At 60.6% G+C, this 26,167-nt stretch overlaps 1 protein-coding gene across 2 annotated transcripts in view; it reads right to left on the reverse strand.

Moving 5' to 3' along the window:
* Positions 1 to 1,082: 1,082 nt before the first annotated feature.
* The window catches only part of MLLT1 (MLLT1 super elongation complex subunit), a 64,525-nt gene continuing 39,440 nt past the window's right edge, over positions 1,083 to 26,167 (reverse strand). The window contains exons 4-12 of one of the 2 annotated variants that reach the window (XM_039221340.1): positions 20,246 to 20,389; positions 16,825 to 16,950; positions 12,425 to 12,979; positions 8,955 to 9,042; positions 6,952 to 7,060; positions 4,813 to 4,912; positions 4,396 to 4,467; positions 4,113 to 4,184; positions 1,083 to 3,856 (exon numbers count right to left, since the gene is read on the reverse strand). In XM_039221340.1, coding sequence (XP_039077271.1) covers positions 3,728 to 3,856; positions 4,113 to 4,184; positions 4,396 to 4,467; positions 4,813 to 4,912; positions 6,952 to 7,060; positions 8,955 to 9,042; positions 12,425 to 12,979; positions 16,825 to 16,950; positions 20,246 to 20,389 — 1,395 coding nt within the window. In that variant the 3' untranslated portion in view covers positions 1,083 to 3,727. The remainder of the gene's footprint in view (positions 3,857 to 4,112; positions 4,185 to 4,395; positions 4,468 to 4,812; positions 4,913 to 6,951; positions 7,061 to 8,954; positions 9,043 to 12,424; positions 12,980 to 16,824; positions 16,951 to 20,245; positions 20,390 to 26,167) is intronic. The other variant, XM_039221341.1, reaches the window with a different exon arrangement.

Below are 26,167 nucleotides of genomic sequence, written 5' to 3' on the forward strand. Positions count from 1 at the left end.
ATACGACTGCACTTAGAGGAAGCACCTTTACGAACTAAGGATGAAACGGACAGGCCTTTTTTGCACCAACAGAAGCCGAGAGAATTCACTGCTGCTGCTGCGAATTCCTCAGGCTCAAGGAGCGTGGGCCCAGATGGACCCCAGGGAAGGAGGCGCAGACACACACAGGCACCTGCAGGAGCGCGTGCCTGGGCCGGAGTCTGACACGTGCCTCCGGGCTGTCCCGCAGGGAGGCGGACTCTCCCCTGCCCTGCCCGCAGGACTCGGACAGCAGCACCCACGCCCCCCAGCGCCTGCGCCTGTGCCGAGTCAGCAAGTGCTCCTTAGCAGGGCGCCCCGCCTGCGGCAAGCCCTGCTGCATTCTATCCCTGAGGCCTTCGCTGCGTCGTGGGGGGCTGGGGGCCACGGGAGCCGCTCCAGATCCTGCTGCGGGGGCTCCAGTCAGAAAGTGTCCCGGAAGACTTGCAGAATCTTTCTCCGACAGGAAGGACGGGGCAGGGGAGGCCACCACCTGCTGAAGTAGAAATTCTGGCTACTGCCGAGAAGAAAGGCTCCCGAGGGTCCCGGTGTGGCCGGCCATCTCTCTCGCACCTGCTGTGAGTAGGGTGGCCGGGGTACCGGGAAGAAAACTGTCACAGAGTGGGCGGGGCCACTGACGTGGGGCCCGCAAGAGCTCGGGGCTCACTCAGCTCTGCCACACGGGGTCCAGAGCAAAGCCCACCACCGACAACCCGGCAGGCAGGCACCCCAGCTCTCAGCAGAGATGGCCTTTGCCCACATTTTTCTATGTATCTCGCCTTCTGTCACCTACCCGTCCACCCGTGCTCCCATCCTGTGAAGTCAAGCTTGTCTTTCAACCCCAACCTTGTCACCTGCTCCCAAGGAAAGAACACACCATCAAAAGTCACGCAAGACCCCGCTTTCCGCCATCATTCCCCTCTTGAATTTCCAGTGGTCCTGGCTCCCCCTCCCCCTCCCCTCCTCCCCTCCACTCCTGCTGCCCAGGCTTGACGCCAACCCTCTCTCCTCTTCCCGGTCATACCAGGGGGAATGAAGTGGACGCACAAGGCTCTCCGTGTAAGTCTGCTTTCCCATCTGACTTTATTTCACTTTTTTTTTCTATAAAACTCCTCCATAATTTCACAATTTAACAAAAAGTTTAAAATTCAGGACAGAAACAATCCTGTAACTTATTACAAACACGATTCTCCTTTATTCCTTTTATCCAGGAGTTGGTCTCAGACTGATGAGTGTCCTAGTTCCTAGTGAGACACATTCTTTGTAAAAACCCTTGTGGGTAAGAAAGGTATTCGATACCTTTGCTTTCAGGTGTTGGTTTACGTTTTGTTCAGGAGATAGCAAAACACAGAGATTTGCACTGGGGGCAGGGGGCTTAACACTAAACACGCGGCAGTCACAAAGTGCGGCCCCTTCCTATGGAAGCGTCCCCAGAGCCCTTGTAGGCCCAGCTGCCGGGCAGCCGGGGGTGGGCCGGGGAGGGGGCAGCTGGGAAGGCTGCGGTCAAGGCCCTGGTTGCCTGGCACGTCCATCAGGTGATCATGGGGCCAGCACTGGGCCCAGAGCAGCTCTGGGGGACAGCGCTGGGGCCTTCTGGCCAGAGGAGGTAACTGAGAAATGGGTTGGTGCTTCTGAAGGCCCCAGAAACAGCAGGAGGGGCCAGACGCTGCTGCTACGGAGGGCAGAGGCCAAAGCCTGGCCTTCCTCCAGCTGCTTCCGGGGACAGCCCGGCTCCAGACCAGAACGCTGCCTGAGTCCCATGTGGAGCTCAGGAGGGCCTGCCTATGGCCCTTCCCAGGGGATGCTCCCGAAGAGGAAAGCCCGGCGGCGCCCTGGGGCTCGGGGTCCCAGCCAGGGCCCCCAGCAGCCTCTGTGCAGAGGGCCAGGCAGCTGCTGCCTTTCACTTAGCCCACATCAGGCTAGTTCCTTCTGTCCAATGTCTTAGAGTTTCCAGAGAAGAAAGGTGCCCCACTTTGGAGTATTGTCGGCCTGCCTGGGGAAGGGGACGGTGGCGGCGCGGAGCCTGCCACACAGGCCTGCCCTCTTCCTAATACCTCAAGGCAGTGGGGTCAGGAGAGAATCAGAGCAGATGGCGAGGAGTCATGGCAGTTTCCTCTGGAAGCTCTCAGGCCTTCCCGGAGTCCTGGGGTTTCACCAGGGAGGCTGAGACCGGGGGAACCTTGGAGGCAGGTCTCCCCAGGGAGTGTTTAGGGTCTGCCTGACAGACGGAACCGGAGACACACACCAGTCGGGAACCACAGGGAGGGGAGCTTGGCACTCCCCGCATCGGAGCTCCGACCGGCGTGGAGGAAAGGCCCTCTGAGGCTGGGCCGGGAGAGAAGGTGAGCCCGCTTCAGGGCCCCAGTCCTCTCCCCTGCATCTCGTTCAGGGCAAAAGTCAGGGCGGGGGCGCTGGGGGAATAGAGGCCGAGCAGACAGGACCCCAGCCCCCGGCAGCCCCACCCAGGGTGGGCTAACCCCATGAGGGCATTCTGGCTGAGAGGGAGGAGCCAGCTTGGCCCTCGGAGAGTCTCAGGCATGCGAGGAGTCGGGTCTCTGGACTGGCGTTGACTCGAAGGGGTGGGAGGGCCGGGCCCACGCCAGAGACAGGGGTGCCCGGGAGGGCCTGCTGCCGGCCGGGCCCTGGCTCGAGGGGCTGGCTCCGAGTCCTGATGCTCCTCAAAAAACTCCACAAACTATCCCGTCTTATTTGGCAAAAGCTCATATTTTTCAAAGTTCGAAGACTCCAACCACAGAAAGGAGGAAGAGGATCCTATGGAAGGAGGAAGAAGACGAGCCGTGGGGGGCGACACACGACATGGCCTACAGCTGGTGGAGGCCAGGAGATCTGCTCCCGAGGCGGCCGCCAGTCTGACCAGGCGCCAAGCGCACGGCAGCCCCTGGTGCCCGAGGACCTGCTGCCCCGTCGTAGTGTTCGCTGGCCCTCGGCCGGGCCCTCCAGGCCGCGGGAGCACGAGGCAGCCGTGGAGCCACGAAGGGGCGCGTCCTCCCCTCGCCCGGCGACGCCGGCGGTGCTCCGGCCGGGCCTCCAGCCCAACGACAAGACCAGTGGAAACATCTTAACCTAAAAGTCCCACCTTACTCACCCCCCACCCCCCACGTGCACTGCTGCCACGGAAACGCACACCGGAAGCCGCTCTGGTACCTACGGTGCACACACACACACTAGAGAGAGAACTGTACAGACAGAGTCCCAGCACAGTGAGAGCCCGCAGCGGACCGCACGGGGCTGGCGCGGCCCCGGGGCAGGGCGGGCATGTGGGAACCGTTGGGGGAGGCTGGAGGCAGTGCCCTGGCGGCTCAGAGAGGCCGGGGCGGTGAAACCATGCCGCGTGCCCTGCGGTGGAGCGAGGTCCCCACTGCCGGCCACGTGTCCTCCCCTTCTGAAGTGAGGCCCGGTGCTGCCTTCAACACGAGCTGCTTCCCAAGGGGGGCCCAGGTGACGGCCCCTGAGTGTTGGGAAGCAGCAGCGCCGGCCGGCCCCCCCTCAGCGTCAGGGCTCCCGATCCGGTGGTGGGGAGGGGGGGCCGGGAGCCGACGAGGAAAGTGCAGCTGGCCGTGCGGGCCGAGGACAGGGCGGTCACTAAGGCAGCGCTGCGGGTGGGTGAGTCGAGAGAGAGGAAGGAAGGCGGGGCCTGGACGTGGCCTCGCGGGGCCCCGGTGAAGAGGGCCCGGCACCCGGCCCAGGGTCATGTGGCCACAGCCTCCAGGTAGCTCTGCAGCTTACGCACGGTAGTCTCGTCCAGGGAGAAGAGATCGAAGTCGAAGGTGGTGTTGGTGACGTTGAAGTGACCGGTCTCCTCAATCAGGTTTACAATCTGAAGATGGTGGCAGGGCAGGTGGCTTCAGGGAGCAGGAGGCTGGTCTGGGGTGGCCCTCACCCCGCGCTCCCCCAACCCCGCCCCGGGTCCGGCTCGGAGACAAAGGAGAAGGGAGTGGAGGAGAGGGAGGAGGGGGGAGGGAAGGGAGGAGGAGGGCGCGGGGAGGCCTCCCTGGGAATGCTAGGGGTCCAGCAGCGCATCCCTCCAGGCCACCGCCGGCCACGGCATCTGAGATAACCGAGGCACCCCGTACCTGTTGCAGCACGTTGCGCTCCCTCAGGGCCATCAGCCGCCGGTGCAGTTCTACCAGCTCATCTGTGTAGGCCTGGGGGCGGCGGGGAGGGCTCAGGCCAAGGGCCCCGGCCCCACCCCGCCCGCCATCCCACCTCTCAGCCCAGGGCGTGGGAAGGAAGAAGGCCTCACGCACGCCTGCGCGAGGCTGGGAGCAGGGCACACGCTCAGAGGAGCCCGTCCCGCCCAGCTCTGGGGGCCCTGCGCTCCCCCCGCCCACCGCCCGCCCTGCCCGAGTCCTCCACCTTGTCGTAGGTGCCCCTCTTGAGGATCTTCTCGGGCTTGCTGCAGGACTCAGGGCTCCTCCGGCCTGACGCCTGCAGGGCAAACCCAGACCTGCCCTTAGCTCTTGCCTTCCCCCCCTCCCCCCGCCCCTCCAGAGCCTGCCTGGAGCCCTGGGGCCTGGCTCCCGTCCTCCTTCCTCTGACCCTGACTCTAAAGGCAGCCCACCCTGGGAACAGACAGCTCTCTGGGGCCTGGGGGGAACCAAGCCTCCCTCGCACACACCCCCCCCTCGCCTCGAGTCCTTGGAGACCAGAGTCCGCATCCCTCAGCCCTGTGCCCAGGACATGAGGGCGGAGGCGGAGATACCTGCCCGCCCAGGAGACCACCTCCTCCCCTTCCTCCTCTGAGTGCGGGCCACCTGGACACCCCCAGTTTACCTTGCTGTTGGGGGGGGGTGGCTTCTTGGAGGGAGGGGGCTCCCGGCTGGGCAGGCAGGAGTCAGCACTGTTGTCACTCTCACTGTCACTGAAGCTCAGCCTGAACACAGGACACAGCAAACTGTCAGGCCCCCCCCCGCCTGCTGCTCTGGGGACCTGCGCTCTTGGTCCCGTGCTCCCCTAGACCCCAGGAGACTGGCTCCACTCGGCGCAGAGCCCCCGAGCAGCGTGTTGGCACTCTGAGGGGCCGCGTGGGGCTCCCGGGCCGGAACACAGCCCAGGGTCGGTCTGCTGGCCTCCCTCCCGAGCTCAGCTCTGCTGCTGGTGCCCAGGACGAAACCTGGGCTCCTACCTGGGCTGACTCACTCTGGACAGCAGGCTTCTGGCAGAGGCCCGAGAACGAGCGTTCAGGCTGTCTCGGGGGAAGGGCCTGATGGCTCAGGGCTCAGAGTCCCTAGCACACGTGAACCCACAGTCACGTCTCTCTCACTATGCCTCCACACAAAACATGTCGCCTTTAGAGTTCTCCAGAGGCTCTCGGAGCACAGTGAGCAGGTGTGGAGAAAACTCATCCATGGGGAGAGTCTCCATCTAGGCCCCCCAGTCCTTGGGGACACCCTGGGCTTGACCTAGTCAGGAGTCCCCCAAAGCTTCCCAACCCATCTGCCACACAACACGTCTGCCTGCCGCTTTCTACTCCTGAAACACGCTTCCCCATGGAACGCGGCACAGGAAGCACCAGGATACACGCAACCAGACCTCTGCCCTGGGTGCTCTGGCCTCACTCGTCCGAGGTCACGGCTGTCCTGTCCTCAGAAGGGCCTCTCCCACAGGGAGCACCAGCCCCCAGGGCCCTGCTGTTCTCAGGGGAGGGGGCGTCCAGAGCCTGCTCTCTCCCAAACTCCCGCAGCTGCAGGACTGTCAGGGGGCGGGGGGAGGGGGGAAGGACAAGCAGGCAAGAGGCCTCCTCGTTGCCCGGGCAGCACAGCAGCGTCTGCAGGCCCAGGCACGGCCCCAGTAGCCTGCACGCCCCTTGCGTCCCCGACGCCTGTGGGCCCACCAGGTAGCAGCTCTCCAGAAAGCAGAGGGGATAAGGTGGGGCTCTATCAGTTCATCTCAAGCAGACACAGTGCCAGCGCGACCCCTTTCCTGGGGCTCCAGGAAGCCTCTGGAAAAGGACACTAAAGGCTCTTGCACACATGTGGTCCCTAAGCTGTGCTGCGGGTCCCTCAGGAACCGGCTGACCTGTGTCAGAGCTCTCAGCTCCCCGCTCCCAGCGCCGAGCACTGGCCCCCAGGCCATGCCCCAGCTTCCCTTACCTGGAGGGTGCTGGTGAAGGCAAGCGCCCGTTTAAGAACTCTGTCAGACGCAGCCCTCGGGATGGTAGGCTTACCCAGCACGACTAACACAGCCCCACCGCAGCCCCCTCTGGGCGTCCCTGAGCCCGCTGGGTGCAGACCCAATGCCCAGCCCGTCTTAAAGATAAGCTGCTGAGGTGGCGAGGTCTTGGCCTCACAGGCAAGGAGGACTGTATCAAGACGGCCATTGACTGCCGGGTCTGCGCGTTACGCAGGCCTAGCGCCGAGGCTGGCATCTGCTTAGGGCTGCAGGCTAAGAACACGCAGCCATCCCTGAGGCGGGCCCGTTCCTAGGGTCTGGGGGTGCTCCAAGGAGGAGCCTAAGCTCACCCTGCTCCGAGGAAAGGACAGATGTCACCCTCCCTGGGCCAGCGGCAGCCACAGCAGCTCCCCACGTGGGGGTGTGCGGGTCCCAGGACGGTCTCCAGGCTGTCCTCACCCCGTGCCACGCATGTGCGGACGGGGGAAGGGCGAGAGGCCCTCTGGCCCGAAAGCAGAGGAATGAGCCTCCCCCGTACACCCTGAACCGGCCCTCAGGCTTCCAGGCACTGCCTCACTCCCCTCACGGATGGTGACTGGACTTCTTTCCCTGCCCTCCCTGCCCTCTCCCTGCCCCCTCCCTGCCCCCTCCCTGCCCACCAGGTACCTCAGGAACCTCAGCCTTGTGATACCGAGAGCACGCAGCACCCAGGGGGTCCTCAGGTAGGGTGCTCCACAGACACTCTCCGGCCTGCCTCCTCGCCCCCACACCCACCCCGCCGCTCCCCAAGGGCCCAGGCACCTGGAGTCCCTCCCAGCATTGGTCTTCCCAGAGGCCTCCTCGCCTGACGAAGAGTCGTCTTCATCGGATTCCTCAGACTGCAGGTCCTCCACCATGGAGCGCAGGGGGCCTGGGGAGGGCAGCAGGGAAGCGGGCAAGGGGAGAGCGCAGGATCAGGGCTCTGCTGCGCCCTCGGGGCCACATGGCGCTTCCTGAAACCATGACCCCCTAGCACACCCACAACACCTGCCTCGGAGGTCCCATGGCCACCTGAGGCCTGCCACCCGCCTCCAAGAACTGCCCCCATGGCCACCCCCTTCCTGAGGGACCCCCTGCCTCCCCAACCCCCTACCTTCCTGGCCCTGCTCGCAGGCGTCTGGCCCCTGGCCCTGCTCGCAGGCCTCTGGCCCCTGGCCTGCAGCGGGACTGCAGGGCCCCTCCATCGCCCAGGCTGAGGGGCAGCCCTCCTCTGCTCCGGGTGCGGGGAGCACAGCCTCTGCCTGGAGTCACGGCAAGCCAGCCCCGGCTGGGAAGGGCAAGGCAGCCAGTGCGGGGGGGCACAGAATTCTCCCAGGCAGCCTGCACCCCTACTCCGGCCTGCCCAGCCCCTCAGCAACCCCCTCCGCTGCTCTGGGCCAACCGTCCGCTCCTCTCTCCAGAGGCCCAGTTCCAGTCCCCTACAGACGGCATCTTGGTTTATATTCCTGTTACCAAGGCAACAGAGGGACACAAAGCCCTCAATTACCTTGGTCACATGATCCTGCTCGGGCAGGTTCCCCCTCCCTTCCCGTAGATAAGAACCCTTGGAGAGAGTGTGGGCTTTGAGCATCCCATCCCCCATTCCCCTCAGCGACTGCAAGTCTGAATTCCAGGCCATACCTACCCCCCCCCCATACGATCCACTCCCCAGCTCTTCCCAACCCTTGAAAAGAGGACTCTAGGCTGTGGGGGCAGGAAAATCTTGGCCCAGTCCACCAGAAGTAATGTTTCAGCTTAAGGGTGGGCCCCTCACTGCCCTCACTCAGCACCCTGTGGACTGGGGCCCCGAGACCCACCCTGTACCCAAGGAAGACCCTCCCTGTTCTGGGGCAGCCCAGTGAGTCTTTTGCCCTCTCCCACCAACCTCCCCAGAAGGTTTGCAAGGGGAGACAGAAATGCAGACTGCTGGGGTCTGAGTCTGAGTGTCAACCAAGCACACAGCAGAGCTGAGCATATCCTGCCCCAACCACGGAGAGCTATGCTGGGGTGGGGGTGAGGGTGGGGGTGAAGACTGGGGCAGGGGTGGGATGAGGACAGGGATGAGGAGGGGTGAGGACTGGGGCAGGGGTGGGGTGAAGTCAGAGATGGGAGGGGTAAGGATGGAGGTGAGGACTGGGGCAGGGGTGGGGTGAGGACGGGGATGGGGGAGGGGTGAGGATGGAGGTGAGGACGGGGCAGGGGGAGGGGAGGGGGATGGAGTAGTGGACCATCTGGGAGGGGCGGCTGGAAGGAAGGAAGGAGAAGGGACCCACTCTCCGAGCCCACCAGAAGTAGCACCTCACAGGCAAGGCTCGAGCCCTTGTCACACAGCTGGCAGACCCGAGGGCCAGGAGACTGACCCCGAAGACGAAAGACCAGCAGACAGAGCTGGCAGTCAGGTGACCTGCTTCTGCATTGCTCTTTCGTACATATTCCTGAGCTTCCGAAAACCTATGCCTGCAGACCCCCGGGGCCCAGTCCTGGAACAGTCCAGGGCAAGGGCAGCCCAGGGGTGGGGCTCCCCGGCCTTTCCCGTTGTCTAGGTCCTTCCCCGCCAGCCCCGCCCCCGGGTAAGCTACCGGTGAACATTCACAGCAGGGGCAGCAGCGTTGGGATGTGGGGTGTGCGGATGCTCAGGCAGGGACGAGCCCCCGCGAGTCAGTCCCACGGAGGCGACGGCCGCGAACCCCTCAGATTCAATCCCAGACCTGGCACCTCACTGGCCCCAGCTGGGCAGGGGCGGCCTTCGCACAGAAAACTCCCCTCCTTGTGCACCACGCACGCACCTTGACTGTGGTTCTGAGATGGCTCGAAATCGGAGTCGGAGCTGGAGTCGGAGCTGGAGCTGGAGTTGGACGGGCTCGACTGGGCAGACTTCACCCACGACCACGGAGGCGGGCAGGACAGCAGGAGGGGGGACAAGGGGGCTCTTTCAGTCCAGAGGGAACAGGCGGGCGATGAATGCCTCTTGGGAGCGCCGGCCCGGGTCTCGGCCCAGAACCCCACTCCAAAGCTCACCGAGGCGCCTGACCCCAGCACCCCCCCTCGCCCCCACCTAAGGCACACACGAGCTCGGGGTCCCTGGATGGCCCAGCTCCCGGCTCCCCCTCACGCCAGGACACTGGTTAGCATTCAAAATGTAATGCAGGACCTTTCTTTTCCCATGGAGGGACTTGAAATTTCTAGCAGTTCGAGAAGAAGCTTCAGAGCACATGTCCAGTTTCCCCACCCGCCTGGGCAGGGGGACAAGGAACTAGACAAGCTGTCGATGTAGGGCAGGGGGCGCTCAGCTGTTTGTGAGCCCTGTCTTCCTCTGGTGACACCAAGCACCAGCTGGTGTGGGCGGTGGTGGTGCCGCCACAGGGCACAGCTGAAGGGTGTGGACAGAAAAGGTGGGTGCAGAGATCCCCCTTCTCAGCCTGCCCGTTCCCTCCCAGCCCATCCCAAGGCTGAGGGATGATCAAAAGCTGTCTTCTTGCTGTGTGCTATCATCCACCGAGCACCCGAGGTCATGACGAGCATGTGTGCACATGATGAACAGGTGAGGACATGGTGGCCCGTCACGCGCAGAGCCAGCCATCACACCCCCTCCTCTTTCCTTTTTGCAGCCAGCCACCCCAAACTCAGCCACCAGGGGGCAGTAAAAGCCAAAAGAGGACACTAGACCATAAACAGGACGGGAGGTGGGGGTGGTTAAGATGCCTGGGGGTTGCACCTCTCTTGGTGGACAGGGACCTGGACAGGGACAGTTCGCTTCAGACGCATGCTCGTGGCAGGGGCCTCTGGCCTTGCCACACAGAGTAGTGAGCCAGCACGGGAGCGTCTGTTCCCAGGCCCTTGCTTTCTGCCAGCAAGCTACTCCAAAGGGGCAGCATGGTAAGCGCGGGCCAGGGACACAGGCCTCAGAGCGTGCAAGAGCAGAGTCAGGAGCTCAGAAGGTCTGCCTTGGCCCCGGGCGCCCCCAGTGCATGGGGGTGCTGCCTGAGACCCAGCAAGCCTGACCTCGGGACGGGCTATTCAGGACCCTCTGAAGGAAATGAGAGCTTCTGCACCTGGGATCCAGCACCTCTCTTGTCGGGGGGGGAGGGGGGCTAGGCCAGGCAGAGACGCCCAGCAGCATCTGCTCAGGCCTGGCAGTTGCCTCGGGAAAGAGGAGCCCAGAAGAGCCCCTAACCTGCTGGGGCAGACGACAGCCCCTCTAGACGGTGTGTGGACCAGGGGCAGACACTTGAGTTATTCTGGCTCGGAGCATGGGATTCAGACCCTGGCTTTCTCACCAGCATCCCCGGTTTTAACACTCAGTCTCCCAATCTGTAAAAGAGCAAGTGGGCCGGCCTCTGATAAGTGTGTATGGGTGTGTGTGTATACCAGATGCTTGCACATGGAGATGGAGGCCAACTGTGCCAAATGACCTCCGGGGCACAGGACTCAGGCGGGACTGGGCTGGGGACATGAGCAGCAGGGGCTGTGGGCGGGCACAGAACAGCGGGGCCCAGTGCTAGACCAGGGTGGCAGCAGCTCCTGGTGGGGAGATAGGTCAGCAGACTCTGGACACGGGGACCCCCCAAGAGGCCAGCCTGGCCCTGTGTCAGAACAGGCAAGCACTGGTGTCCCTGCCAAGCAGTCGGACGTGCTTCTCAGAAGGACCTGTCCTCCCTCCCACGCTAGCCCCAGGGGTGGGGGGGCGGGGGAAAGGGAGCCCAGAAATGGTTTCAGCCAAGAGAGCCTAGAGCAGGTGTGGGTCACTGTGAGCGCTGCAAAGTGTCCTGGTGCTCAGGCCACACGGAGTGTCCAGAGGGAGGACAGAGGGCCTCCTGGGCCGTGACTGGATGGGAGTCACTGGCCCAGGAACCCCATGGACCAAAGACACCACAGACAAGCTCAGCCCAGGGACTCAGACAAGGAGCTGCCCAGCCACCTCTGAGGGCTATGGGGACAGGCGACGCCGAGTCCACATGCTGGTCAGAGCTTTCTGGTGGTGGTGCGCCATGTGGCCTCCAGGGTCAATGGCCTGAGACAGTCATCAGAGGCCCAGAAGGCCCATGTCTGGAAGGCTATATCGTCTCCACCATAGACATCTGTGCCTCACTGAGACCCCAGGGCTGCCAAAGTCAGCCGGGCACTGTCTGGCATCCTGTTGGTGGCCTGGGTCTCACACCTGCATGGACCTCAAGTGGCTAAGGCTCGTCACTGAGAAGTCTCTAAGGACACAGCGCAGCCCACGCTAAGCGGAAGCCCCCTGTGGAGGAAGCCTCCCGCACGGCCTCCTGGGTGCTCAGACGACCACAGGAGGACGGCAGTGGGGACACTGGGAGCAGGACACAAGTGCTACCTCTTCCCGGTGCAGGTCCGCCAGCCCTGGGCTCAGAAGGGCCTCGCTGAAAGTGCCCGGGGTAGAAAAGAGGGAAGGGCACCTGCCTGGGAGACGGAAGTCAGAACAAAGTGCTGTCCAGGGCCCAGAGAGCCTCAAGCAGCCACGTGGGCTATGACATGGCCCTGGGCATCTGGGGGGTGCCAGGAACTGGAGACCTCAAAGGTGACAGTGCCTCCTGGGCGTGACAAGTGCTGGGCACAGGGCATTGCTGGCCCTGTGTGTGTCCCTAAGCTGGTGAGGGATCCACGGTTACCCATGGGCCAAATCGTCACCCTCAGCCAGCACCGTCACCTCCACGGTGGGCCCCTGGAAGCCACATGCTCAAGACACCGGTGCTGCTGACACCATCCACCCGTGACTTTGTCTCTGGGAGCCACTGTCAAAGTCTCTGTGGAGCTCTGAGCAGCCACGCTGGCAGGCACGCCTTCTGGCCCCCAGAGTGAACGGGGATTCAGAAACACAAAAGGGCACTGTGGGCTGGGGCTGGTGACACGGGCGGGGGTTACTCAGTCCCCCGTCCATCCGGGCACCTGTTCTCTGACCCCTCGAGCCAAACAGGGTGACACACGATCAGCCACTGAGACCCTGGTCCGTGCAGGGGGCTGCCCAAAGAAGAGAGCTGTGAACCCTAGGACAAACCTATCATGCTCTATCAGAAGTGTCCTCCACTAACCCCTGTCTCCAGAGTTTCCTGACAGAAGGAAAAACTGAGGCTTAGCGAGGTGTGAAGGTTAGCCCAAAGCTACAAAGAGCAACTGGGGGGTCCCGGATCCCAGTCTCCTCAGCTAACCTTTGGGCCAACAAGGCTCAGAACAGCTCTCTAGAGCCAGGAGAGGAAGGACAAGGTGCAGGGCGGGGGGGCAGGGTAAGGAGCCACCTCACCTCTGTCTTGAAGGAAGCCTCATCCTCTGAGTTGGACTCCTCCACCTCCGGGGGTTTTTTGATCTCCCTGGGCTCACTCTCGGCCTTGACCTTCTCCCCTTTGGCGCTGCCCTTGTCCTTGGCTGGCTTTTTGTCCGAGAAGGAGGAAGACGAGGTGCGGGGCGAGGTGCTGGGGGCGCTCCTGGACCCCTTGGAGCTACTCTTCTTCTGCTTTTTGGCGCTGGGCTTGGGTGAGTCGGCGGCGGCCGGCCGCTTGCTGGAGGACTTGGACGGAGGTGGGGGCGGGGGACCGCCCTTGGGGGACGCGCTCTCCAGTTTGGTCTCCTTCAGGGCCATCTTGGGTTCCTTGAAAGCAGCCTTGGCCGGTGGGGCCTTCTCCTCCTTGGGCGGCCGGCCCTCGCCCAGCTTCCGCGGGGCGTCCTTGGCACTCCGGGCCTGCTCGCGCTCCGGCTCCTTGGAGGGGGCCTTGCCCTCGGAGTCCTTCCGTGGCCGCTCCCGGTGCTCCTTGGCCGCCTTATGGGTCTTGCAGGCCTTGCTGCTGTCCCTGCTGGCGTCCTGAAATGCCGGGGCAGGACGGGGAGAGACACGGTCAAATGGCATCTCGGGGTCGCCCTGCTCCGCCTCCCCCGACCCCTACAAAGTATAATCCACCTGATTCAGACTCAGCTAGAGAAAATCTTCCATAAAGCGAAAAAGTAAGGCAGCAGGTGAGAGTTTTAAATGGAGCTGTCCCTTTAAACTACTAGGAAGTGTCAGCAGGTCCCGGGCGACTGCAGGCTAAGATTCCCCTCTGAATTGAACTGACATTCCCTGAGGGATTCAAGAAGAGCACACGGTGAGTCAGACACGAGACAGGCAAGCCACATCTACCCACTCCCGCTCCGACGACTCGCCGCTCCCCGCCGGCCCGGGGGAGCAGAGGCTGCGTGCGGCGCGGGGGTGCGGGAGCTGAGGGGGTACCAGCAGGCCGGACCCCCCTACCCTGGTCCCAGTGCACGCCCAGCACAGATGTTCCTTGGTCCCCACGATCAGCATTTATTGAGTGCCTGCTGGCTTCCCAGGCACTGTGCAGAAACAGCTCCTTAGACCTCTTGTGATCAGAGTCCCCTAGGCACCATTTCTAAAACATGTACGATTCTTGGGTCTCCACCTTGGAAATGTGGAGGCTTGAAGGTGGAGCCCAGACTCTGGTGCTGATCAGGCAGGTCATTGAGCTCCCACTGGAGATGGAGGCCGAGAGGGCCTGGCCCAGGCTGCCGGGAAGGCCGGGCTAGGGGATTCCAACCCTGCGTGCCTGCGCTTCCTCCAAATAAGGGCAGGACCACCTACCTCACTGGGCGATGGTGAAGGGCCCTCGGGCAGCGAGCGCCCGACCAAGGGGGGACTGCAGCCACTGTCACCCACCCCTGTGTGGCCGGCATGCTGGGCAGGGGGGAGCCCCATCGGGTGCCTCACTTGGACCTCCTTCCTATCGACACCCCATCATCACCCCGCACGCCCAGGTGCACTGGACAGGGGCCTTCTGTGCTCAGCAGCTGAGGGTCTGGCCCCACTTGGCAGGCCAGGTACACAGCCCGGAGGGTCTCCAGACAAAGCTCACCAGGAAGCCAACAGAGTCAGACTGGAGGGTGACCCATGCCCCAAAGGTAGGGGCTCCTCTGAGGCAGCTCACCCCAAGTGCCGAGGGGACAGGCAGGAGCGTTGTCAGGAAGGGTGGGCAAACCAGGAAAATGCCCAGCAGCAAAGCCCCTTCTGCCCTCAGGGCCCAGCATGGAACCCCCCCCAGCAAAGAGACACGGCGACAGATGGCGCAGCCCTCAACACCTCTGATCCACTCCGGTCACTGTCTTCTTGTAAATCCATAACCCACGTCAGTGCCAAAAGTTCGGGGACAGCCCCACGTGACGGAGGCTCCCTGCTGCCTCCCTGGAGAAACACTGCCTGGGTGCTCTGGCCCCAGCTCTCAGATCACCAGGGCAAGGGGGAGGGATGCTCACACCCGAGCCCCCAGCAGACAGTCTAAGGGGACAGCCCTCCAGGGACTCGCCTGCAGAACGGGGCTCCACTCCCCAGCAAGCTGCCCTCCTGAGGCCAGAAGCGAATTCCACACGTAATTCCAGCCTCTTCTCGCAGCGTCCATGTGCCCACTTGGGTCGCAGGAATCGGTCCGAGCTCCATGAGGCACACTGGCCAATGCCTCCAATGCAGTTGCCACCACGTCCCCCGCCCCCTGAGCCCCAGGGTCAAGCAAACTTCCACCGCCGCCCAGGGCCTGTGCAACAAGCAGAAGCCTTCAGAGCGGCAGCTCTTCACCAGGTCTGCCCGGGGCTCCCAGACCACGAGCCCTCTGATATCACACACTGACTTGAGCATAAGGGAGACATTCCCAAGGGTAAGGACTCCTCACAGTCATAATCTCATAGCTGTTAATGACCCAAAAGCGACTAACAACCAAGTTTTAGAGAAAGATCCACCAAGCCCAGTGGCTGACACCAGACAGAGAAGCAGGTGTCCCTAGAGCTCTTGTATGTGTGTCCAGGAAGAGGGGCCAGAGGGAACGACCACTACCAGGGTAGGGGCCTCCGATTCCCGACCCTCTGGGGACAGAACCATCAGGGACTGATCTACCAAGGGCTGTGGCAGCCACACTCTCCACCAGCCCCCAGACCGGTCAAGGTCCTGTAAGGACCCAGCCCTCCCCTCCTGGCTCCTCTGCCTGGCCCCTGTGGCCTGGCCAATCAGACCTTCTGGCTCCAGGCTGCCAGAGAACCCATCTGGGTGCCCAAAGGAAGGTTCTCAGCTGGAGGAAGCAGCTGGCACACAGGCGGTGCCGTCAAAGGAGCGCCGAGAGGGACTGGCGGCTTGGAAGTGGAAGGGTCTCTTCAAGGACCATCAGCAGAGAAGAACTTGCCATTGCAGAGAAACCTACGCAGGCACCTCCTAAGTCACGCTGCCTGGGGGGCTGGAGAAAGAGCCTGGGGCAGGGAGGGGGACAGACCCTGCCCGCGCAAGCCTCCTAGACCTGGCACATGCACTCTTCTGGCTCGGGGGCTCCCAGGAATCCCAAAGACACTGGTGAGAGATGGCGTGAGCAGCCAGAGATGTAGCCCTGCTGGCCACTGGGGTGTCCTCACCACCCAGAAGGCGTTTCTTTGAGAGGTTCTGGGTGGCTTGCAGGTGACACGTACAGAAGAAATATCAACTTCTACTCTTCCTGTTCTGCAGAAAGTCCCGAAAAACTGTCGATGGCTGAGATAGAAGCCACCAAGATCTCTAGGAAGCATTTTCCTTCTGTTTACCCTCCACACAGATCAGAGAAGGACAGGCCCAGGAGGCTGGCACAGGGAAGACCCCCGCAGACACTGCGTACCTGGACTCTGACCACACACTGGAGAGCTTAAGTCAGACAAATCCGGGGATGTCAGACACCCACTGACCTTGCAGAAAGTGCCAGAAAGACCCTGCCTGGGCGATGTGGCTCTCCTCCAGTGTCGCTGAAGAGTAAAGCCGGAAGACAGCCTGAGACTTCAACCTGTCCCACCTGGGTGCCCCAGGTCCACAACACCCAACAGGTGAGTGAAGCAAGACACACGCGAAGATGAGAAGTGGATAAACGTGTGGGGTCAGAGGCTGGAAGATAAGCAGCCGCCCTGAGAACCAGATGAACTTGGCCTCCGGGACATGGGTGTGGGGGCGGCTGCGAGGAACAGGACACACGCTCATGAGTTCGTATGGACATCGGGACCCCATCGGAAGAGCTCCAGTGACCAGTCCTGAACGGTTCAGAGAGAGGTTGCAGGCAGGCAGAGTGCCACCCGCCCAACGGGACTGAGACAAGATGACAAAAATGTTTCTTCCTGGGAAAAGTGAGCCTTCTCGCCACATCGTCCCACTGGGCCTTTCCACCAAATAAGCCTTCTATGCTGAGCTGTTCCCAAAGAAAGAAGCCAAGCCTGGAACAGCCCGGGCTGGGGGTGGGGGGCACCCAGCCCTGGCAGATGGGGCGTCCCCGGCGCTCAGGAGGCCCGGGAGTTGGGCAGTCGAAGCCGTAGTGGAAATACTGTCCGTGGCTCCCAGCTATGTGAGAGTCTCTGGGTTCTGTCTGAGGGGTCCTAAGGCCCACTAACACAGCGGGAGCAGTGGGGATGGGGCGGGCTCTCTGGCCTTGAAAGGAAGAGGGTGAAGAACCTGTGATTACTTGGCTGACCATGCAATCCGGCAGGGGCCAGCCCTCCCAAGTGGCAGGGAGCTGCCAGGTGGAGCCAAGAGCTCTAAGAGGAAGATGCCAAGGGAGCAAGTCTGGGAACGGAAGGCCCAGCTCTGCAGAGGGGGCGCCCTGAGCCCAGGCCCTCCACTGGGCCCCAGTGCTCCCGTGTGACTGGGCCTTCCGCCTCACTAACCTTGGAGCCGTGGGATGGTTTGGTCTTCTTGGGGTCAGAGAAGGCAGAGAGTGGAATTGTGGGTAACATGGGGTAGTCGGGGCTGGGCCTGGACACCGTTTCTGCTCCTTCGGGCATTACCATCACCTAGTGATAAAGAAGAGACAGATGTTATCAGTGAGCAAGGAGGCAAGAGGAAGTGGGCCTGCAGGAGTCCAGCCAGAGGCGGGGGGAGCTGCCCTCTGGGAGAAGGGCAAGGGGGCATCGAGCATCCCTCGTCCAAAAGAATCAAAGGCGTTTCCTCCACGAGAGGCTGGGTGCTGAGTGCTCGGAGCAAAGCGGGCTCGAGGTGGAGAGTGAAGAGAAGCTGGGGTCCCAGGATGGCTGGGCCCAGGTGCGGCCGTGTGGCCTCTGGGGGGAGAGCCCTGAGCGCTGTGGACAGGAGGGCCAGGCCAGGAAGACCCGCGGAGTGTGCCGAGAAGCACAAGAAGGCAGCCGTGGCCCAAGCTGACGTGCACGCTGCAGTTTAGAAGGACCAGAAGCACTGTTTGGAAAGGCAAGAGGCCAGTCAGACACCCACAATGGGCAGCTGCACGGCGGAGCGAGCAACTTCTGATGGGCGTGCACACGGGGGACTTCGTAGGGTCCCGAATTTCTGGGGTGGAGGGGGACGAGCCCTCCTCCACAGTCAAGCAGGTCACGGGTGACTGAGCCGGCAGCATGGGAGGCAGAGGCAGGAGAGACCCGCGTGTGGGTGGGTGCAGCTCTCTGCGAAAGCCCCACGAGTGCCCCGCTCGGTTAGGCAACTGCGAGGAGGAAGGGCCTGGAGTCCGGCCAGGAGGCGCTCCCGGGAAACACCTGCCGGGTCCAGCGAGGCTCCCGGGCTCCTGCCGCACCTGCTGAAGGAGAGAAGCTTGGGGGCAAGTTGTCTACACACTGACCCTGCAAGTTCACACTACTAGCAGCTGGACGCTCAGAGGCAGCCTTCCGGAGAGCAACGAGGCAAAGGAATGCAGCACACGTTAAAAGTAATAGTAATAAAAGGAAGAAAGGGGGGAAAGCATTCGGCTCAGTAGAACAAGCACCATTAATAACCTTGAACGCCTGGGATTCCCTGATGAGCCAAACCCTGTCAGGGGACACCAGGATGAGCCCCTCCCAAGACCCCCCCGACTGCGAAGCAGCCAAGCCAGAGGCCAAGTTGCTCCTCAGAGCCCGTCCGACCCCAACACAATGACCCATGGCACCCAGGGCCCGGCTGTAAGCCCGGGTCTCGGGCTCGCAGGGATGCGCGTGACAGAGAAAGGCGACAGACGCCCTGACCCAGAAGCACACACGGGTCGAGGCTCCTTCACTCTCTTTTCCTTTCTCTCTTGTGTTCAGGTCTCTTCTCTCCCTTCAAGTTCATGTCCTAGCCTGACACAGCTCCTATCCTTCTCCTCTGTAACAGCACTTTGAAAAAAGGCAAAGTGAAGTAGCGGTTCTACTTCCTCCTCCACTGAGGGGCTTCACAAGAACCCGGCACACCCGGTGGAGATACAGACTCTCGGCCGCAGAAGGAGCTTCTGTTCTGTGCAGCTCAGCTGCCAATAGGGCACCGGACAAGACACAGTGCCGAGGGGACAGGCAGCCACCTCCCCGAGGCTGGCCTCCGACCGTCTGGTCACCGCTGAGGAGGGGCCTGGCACTCAGGCGAGTTCCAGGTGATGGCCAGCAGAGGGGCAGCACAGAGGGCAGGTCCCATCAACCCACAGATCAGGTCGTGACTCCAGTTCTTCCAGCACCGACATCAACATGGGCGGGTCCACGGTCATCTGCTGCAAGATGGCAAATGCCGGCTCCCGTGGGGACGCTCAACTCCAGAAAGGCACACGAGGCCCCCAAATCACGTGTTGGCAGCTACTATCCCATAAAGGTCTCAGGCTGCTCCGAAGACCGAAGAGCACTGCCTTGCTGGGCCCAGGGTGAGTCCCAGAGGCCCACAGCCCCCAAGGGAGAGAAAGTTCCTGACGAACCCACCAGCTCTCTGGGCAGCCCTCACCAGGGTGACGAGCGCCTGGCAGGGACCACTGTGCCACGGCACACGGGCCTCGCTCTCCGTCCTCCTTCCAGGACCAGCCTTTCTTCCCAAAGGGCTAGCCGGACCTGCACTCCCAACCTCTCCCTCTCGCCGCTGCCTCCACCCTCCAGTTTTATATGTTTTGATGATGCACACTGAGCCTTCATCTCTTCTTAGCAAAGAAAACCTCCCTATGCAAGGGGCAGAGGGGACGGTCCCTTGGTCCTGGAGCTCTGGAAGGCCCATCGAAGGTGAACTGCGTGTCTGTCTCCCAGAGAAATGTTGTTTGTGGGACCTCTGGGTGACAAATGCTTGGCAAGATATTTGGCAGCAGATAGAAGGTGGACAAACACAGCTGGGGAACTCCCCGGCAAGTTCAGGAAGAATGTCTCTGCAAACCACTTCCAAGGCCTCCCCGTCTGTTCCCAACAGCCAGCACATGCTAGATTATAATCACAGACTCATGTTTTAGTAGGAACCTGATAGAACTTAATCAAATTTTCTGCACTGAATAAATGGTTGCCTTTTTTTGAAAAATAAAGTTTACAGAAAACCCAAATGAATAAATGACAGAGGACAGCTCCAGAGGCCCAAAGCAGCAGCTCAGCCCAAACCCCGTGTGCGCTGGGCAGCTGGACCTGCCCTACCACGTGCATTCGCATGTGTGCGTGCCCTGACCCGAATCCTCCTGGCTGGCACCCAGGCAAGTGCTCAGTGATTCTGGGTCACTAAAGTGTGGCTCTGGGGTCCCATGTCGCTGGCCTGGCCCTCCTTCAGCCACATGGAACACACAGGCCAGCCTATAGCCAAGCACCCTTCCTCCGGGCCCGCAATGTGCTCCCGGTGCTTGGCCCCCACACGCACACTCACTAAGAGGCCTGGGCTTGGAGAGCTGCCACTTGTCTGGCTTCACGAGGACAGAAGTGCCAGGCAGTGCACATCACCAGGGAACCCCACAGGGAGCCACTGCCGTTTCCCAGATGACGCAGCCCCGGCACCGCCTTGCCAATGGGGTTAAAAGCTGGCTCCCACACCTCGCCACGCTGACAGACTGGCCTCACGCCCACTCCTCCCACCCCTCCTTCCTATGAAGGAAGATGCTAATTAACCACAGTCAACCAGGAAACGATGGGGATCCCTAGTGACCAGTCACTCACAGCTGACAACGCCCCAGCACAGACTCAGGGCACCTAGGGGCCTACAGTGCAGCCTGGAGCCACAGGCGCAAGCCGCCCCTCTGAGTCTCGGGCACCCAGCCAACACCGGACAGACGTGCCTGGGAGACCTTGCGGCACCAAGGCTGCTCGACATAAGGAGCCATGCAGGAGCCATGACCCAGCAGCCGGCGTGTCCCGGCGTCCATCTGAGCAGGGGCGCACTCACCCCGCCAGCCATCAGGAGCTTGTACCGGAACTCGATGGTGGGATTATTGAAGGTGAGCTTCTCACAACGCAGGTGGTTCACAGGTGGGTTGCCCTCCAGGTTCAGGAACAGGTCATAGGTGAAGCAAACCTTCCTGGGCTCCTCCTTAAACAAAGAAAACAAGGAAGTCCATCTCAGAAGGGCGGGCAGGAGGCTGTAGGGACAACCCCGAGACACGGTCCCCACCACCAGCCCCTGCCTTTCTTTCTCCTTTGCTAGGCCTCCATCTCTCTCCATCAGTCCCTTATCTGCTTCCCTCTCGTGTGCCTTCTCATCCATTCCGTTATCCGAAAGAAATGAACTTCCTATTTGCACTGGGCCCAGCAAAGCAGCCTCCACAACAGAAGCCCAGATCAAGAATGACATTCTCAGATGGTCAGTGGAAACATTCCTCCTGACGGCATGCACAGCCTGGTGCACACCCTCCCCTGCAACCCTCATGGCCCCTGTCAACCAATGGAGAGGCTGACGCTTGAAGACACGGCCGCTGAGTGGGAGTGCTGAGATCTGACCCCAGACTCTGAGGCCCATGATTCTAGAGCCTCCCCCCACAACTCTTTCTCTGAAGGGAAATGTCTCCAAAGGAATCCAAATGGCCAACAAGCACACTCAAAGATGCTCAACATCACAATGACTAGAGAAACGCAAATCAAAGTCAGGTAAGCAACGTATTCCCCCTAACATATATCCCCCCTAACACATGGCCAAAAGAAATGAAAACATACACTCATGCAAACACTTGTACATCTATGTCCACAGAACAGCATTACTCGCGACAGTCAAAAGTGGAAGCAACCCAAGTGTCCAACAGATGAAGGGATACAACAGATGAAGGGATGCCACACAATGCGCATCACAGCCGCCAGCAGGAGCGAGCCGCCCACCCCCGCCACCCCGCGGATGGACCCTGAACACACGGTGCTCAGGGAGGGAACCAGACACGAGAGGCCACACATGTGTGAGTCCACATGCGTGACACGTCCAGAACAGGCTCCTCCACAGACAGGAAGGGGGTCGTGGGAGTGGGGGCTGGGGGAGTGGTGGGGGAGGACTACTCATGGGGACACAGTTGCTTTCAGAGGAGACGGAATGTTCTAGAATTAGAGAACTGTGGTGGCTGCACAACACTGTGAATATCAAAAACTGCTGAATTTGTATGCTTTCAATGGGAATTTTCTGGTACATGAATTATACGCGATTGCTTTAAAAGCTCTCCAGCGGGAGAGAAGCCCATGGGTGCAGGTTGCTGGTGAGGGGCTCTCGGCAGCTGGGAGCAGACCCAGGACCCAGCAGTCAGGGCTGCGGAGGAAAGGGGCTCCATGCACATGGCCTCCTCCTTCATGAGGTGGTTTATGTGAGCCATGCAAGTCCTGCTGGGCTTTTTGAGCTCCGATGAATGGACGATGCCTGGAAGCGGGAACCTGACTGGCCCTGGGCCTGCTTCTGATTAAAGGGGACACGAGTGGGGTCCTGCAGTGGCATGTGGAGGACTCTGTGCCCACATTCAGGCCACAAAGGGAGAAGGTACACCTGTCAAGTGGAAGAGTTGCAGACTCTGCCTTTCAGCAGCCTTGAGCCTGGTGCGGAGGAGACAAGCAAACAGGCCTTCCCACGCCAGTGCCAACCAGTGAGGGGACACTGGCCTCGCCCCTCCCTCCAGCAGCCCTTGGGGTCAGCGAGAGTGGTTTGCACCCCGGCTGGCTCCATCTAAAGCAGACCTGGCAAGCATTCTCCTGGCCCGAGGTGGACACATGACCTGGTCTGAGTGATGATGAGGTGGCAGAGATCGCCCTAGGGAGCACCTTCCTTCCCAGAAATACGAGAGGAGAGGCTCAGCACCTCTTTTTTCCTGGCCTAGCTGGGAGCTCAGCAACCCTGGAAGAGCGGGGAGGAAAGCCACGAGGATCTCTGTCCCACGGCCACCGGCCAGCTGCTTTCTGCATCTTGATGAAGAGAAAGAGTCCCCATAAGCCTCTGTTACACCCCTGAATGTGGCTAACCCCCCGGCCCAGCCTGCACTGTTTTGTGCCCAACTGCATGGAAGCACTTGTTACAGTGGGTATGTCTCCCCACCAACCTGGGAACCCCTTGGAGGCGGGGGCTCTGGGGACCCTGGTCCTGTGCTCAGAGCTGGCCTAGGGAAGACATTCCATTTTTGTCCAAAGACTGAAACATCAGGATGGACAAGAATGGGCTGTAACCCAACAGTGCAGGAAGACCCCGGAGGCTGCACCAGGCATGGAGAGTGGTTATGAGTTGATGAGGTAAAGAAGGGGGTGAGGAGGAGCTGCACAGGCCACAGCGTCCTTTCCGGAGTCCTGAGAGTCCACGTGGCCGCAGTTGGGAGGGGAGGGGGGACTGTGGTGGCAGCAGGTGACCCAGAGAGATGGACCTTGGCCACATCCTAGGAGCAGAGATGTCTAAAGGGGCTTTGGAGCTCAGAACAAACAAGCCCAGGGGCGCCTGGGTGTCTCAGTTGATTAAGTGTCTGGCTCTTGGTTTTGGCTCAGGTCATGATCTCCTGGCTTTGTGGGTTCGAGCCCCACATCAGGCTCTGAGATGGCAGCATGGAGCCTGCTTGGGATTCTCTCTCTCCCTCTCTCTGACCCTCTCCCCCTCATGCTGTCTCTCTCAAAATAAATACATAAACTTAGGAAAAAAAAAAAAAACAAAGAAAGAAAGAATAAGCCCAGGTCCGCATCTCAGGAAGCCAACACCCTCTGGCCTGCAGGACACACCACTAGGGGCAAGGCTTGCACCCTGCAGATAAAGGGAGCCAAAATTACAAAAACAAAGAAAACAAAAACCCCATCTCGGTGTTTGTCCTGTCTTTCCACGAGGTGAGCAGGGAGGACACGAGAGGCAGACAGCATGGGTACTCAGCCAGTGTGGGCAGAAGGAACGAGAGCGCCACTGCTCCGTAACTCCTAGCGGGTCAGTGACCAGGGCATCGTCCATCAACTGCGGCCAGTGTCACACAGGCCACAGGTGAGACTGGCGCATCACTTGCCAGGAGGACTTCACCTCCAGATGCAAGTCCGAGTGGACCTGGGAAGAGGCATCAGAGGATGGTGCTAAATAGCACACACCATGGGCACAGAAGCTACCAACTCTGCAGGGCGAATGACCTGGTGACAAGTCGCCTGCACAGAAGAGCAACGGGAGAGGGAGGCTCTTCCCATCTTCACTCCTTACAAATGTGTGAGCCACGACACGCTGGTCTTGTCTACATCCTAGTTCAACCAGAAAAACGAACTTTTAACAAAATTCCTGGGGTATCAAGGACCGGTAACACGTGGCTGTGACGCTACAGCTGCAGTGTTTTATTGGAAAGCAGTCCTCAACGTTTAGAGAAACATTCTGCAACCGCGACACATGAAATTACAACATGTGGGGTGCGCTCCAAAATGACACAAGCAGGAAAGTGGCGGGTCAGAGGTGGACCCCACTCGGCTGTCCATGGTAACTCCCAGGGGATGGCCTCGGGGGGGCTCGTTACAGCACTGGACCTACTTCTGATGTTTCACTGTTTCCTGAAATTTCTGTAAGTGGACAGTGTGCTACGAAGGAACGCGATTGGTGGAGGAACTTGGCTAAGGGAACGTGTCAGGGAGGGGAGGGTGGCCTGGGAACGTGTCAGGGAGGGGAGGGTGGCCCGGATTGCCAGCAGGTGGTGGGCATCCCTCAAACCACCTCGTGGGCATGCTCACCCCTCATTGGCTGCATGGCCTTGGCCACTGGGAGTATCTGATGAGACCGTGCAGCTGGCTGCCTCAGTGAGCAGGGAAGCTGTTGCTTTTACCAGAAGGAGATCTAGGCTGCAAGAGGCCACCTGGGACACCCCACAGACAGACAGAAACTGAAGCCACAGGACTCCCCAGCAGGAAATGGGAGCTCCCAGGGACACAGAAAGGCTGCCCTATATACTGCACGTATGGAGTGGAGAGAAGAGGCAGGCCAGGTGCCGAGCTGGGGTGCCCAGCATTTATCACAAACAGGCACTTTTTCTAAGCACTTAGCATGTATGACTGTGTCACAGCCCAAAGCACAGGTGCTCTCACTGGCTCCATTTCACAGATGAAGAAACTGAAATGCGGGCAGATTATCTGCTTGGTGCCACACCGCTGGACTCACTCTGGGTGGGCGGTACTATCTGGAAGCCGTGGCCCTTGGAAGAAAGTGGGAGGAATGCTTTACGACTCCCCAGACCTGGGCACACAGCATCTGGGCTGGGCAGGGGCCCTCTCCCAAGTGCCCAGAGTGTGTCCTGCTCTATCGACCTGGGATCGGCCACTGGCAGCTGATGTGTACATCACAGCACGCTGACAACAGCTGATCAGAGCTCCCTCTGGTAAGGCCTCAGCCCTGCACAGCTTAGGAGCTTCCAAAAGGATGATGCCCCCTCCCCGGGAAACTAGCCTCCTTCTCAGTAACGCCTCCAAGAGCCTGCAGCATGTTCAGTGAGGAGCAGCCAAGTTCAAGGTGTACTGGGCCCAGGAGTAACATCCCTGTCCTTGCAGCCAGACCCTACGCGTGCAGGGTCTCTCTCGGCCAAGGCAGCTGACACCGGCCCCAAACGTTCTCAGTCCAGGCCACGGGCGGCCACCCACTGCCCAGGATGCTGGCTGCAGGCCAGCGTCTCCCTCCAGACTCAGCAAACTAAGAAGCAGAAGAACTGGCCAAACTGGTGCCAGCACCCAGGGCTGATGTCGCGTGGACTGGACCCAGCTTTCGGGCAGTCTGGGCCACAGAAGCCCTAGGGGCAAACGGCCCACAGCCCTGGGGCCAGCTGCCCACACCTGTGGTTTCTGCTGCTGCCCCTCCAGCACCTTGGAGCCCCCCCCAGAGCTGCCTCCAGGGCCCCACCCCCTTCTGCGGCTGGCAGGGCCGGCCCTGGAGGATCCCCGGCTTACTGTCCGACGCTGCATGTGACCAGGAGCCGGTCCCCACTCTCCTGGAGTTCCAGAACTCACTAGCTAAGGAGGACCTCGGGGCTATGTCCTTGCCATCTTGGCCCTGCCCACACTTCCTTCTAGGGGCCTGTCTGCCACTTCCCTGTGAAAACCTGCATCTGATCATGGCCCTACATCTAACTGCCAGTTTACAGAGCTGCAGTCAGCAACATCCCCACAGGGCAAACCATAAGGCTTCTCAGAATGCTCTGCCAGGGAGAGAAAGAGAGACAAGATTTAAATAAGCTTAAGAAATGCAGCCACCAATAGCAATGCAACGACCTTGTCTGAATCCTGATTTGAACAAATTATTAGAATACATACATGGGATCACAGGAAGGCTCTGACGCTGGATCCCTAAGAAGAATTATTAATTTATTAATTTCCAGACATGATGATACTACACTTAGGTACTTTTACAAGAGCCTTATCTTCTATACACACAGACTGAAATATATACAAATTAAAAGACAGGATGTCTTGCCTTTGCTTCAAAATATTCCCGCACCAGAGACGAAGTGGACACTGCACTCAAAGAAGTGCTGGCGTGGGGTGGTGGGTGCAGCGGCCTGCTCTGCTACTCTCTCTACTTCTACACATACCTTAAGTTTTCCATACTAAAAGACTTTTTTAAAACATTTATTTATTTTTGAGAGAGACAGCATGAATGTGGAAGGGGCAGAGAGAGAGGGAGACACAGAATCTGAAACAGGCTCCAGGCTCTGAACCCACAAACTGCGAGATCATGACCTGAGCCGAAGTCGGCCGCCCCACAGACTGAGCCCCCTGGGCGCCCCTGGACTAAAAGACTTTGAGGACACAGACTTGGCTCCACCCAGCCCTGCTTACCGCGCTGCCCCTGAGTATCTGCTGACCACCTACTATGAATGGACTCGATCCAGGTACTGGGGACAAGGGTACAGACAGAGCC

Source organism: Hyaena hyaena, unplaced genomic scaffold (genome assembly GCF_003009895.1).
Source record: "Hyaena hyaena isolate Hyena2069 unplaced genomic scaffold, ASM300989v1 scaffold_988, whole genome shotgun sequence".
Classification (NCBI taxonomy): Eukaryota; Metazoa; Chordata; class Mammalia; order Carnivora; family Hyaenidae; genus Hyaena; species Hyaena hyaena.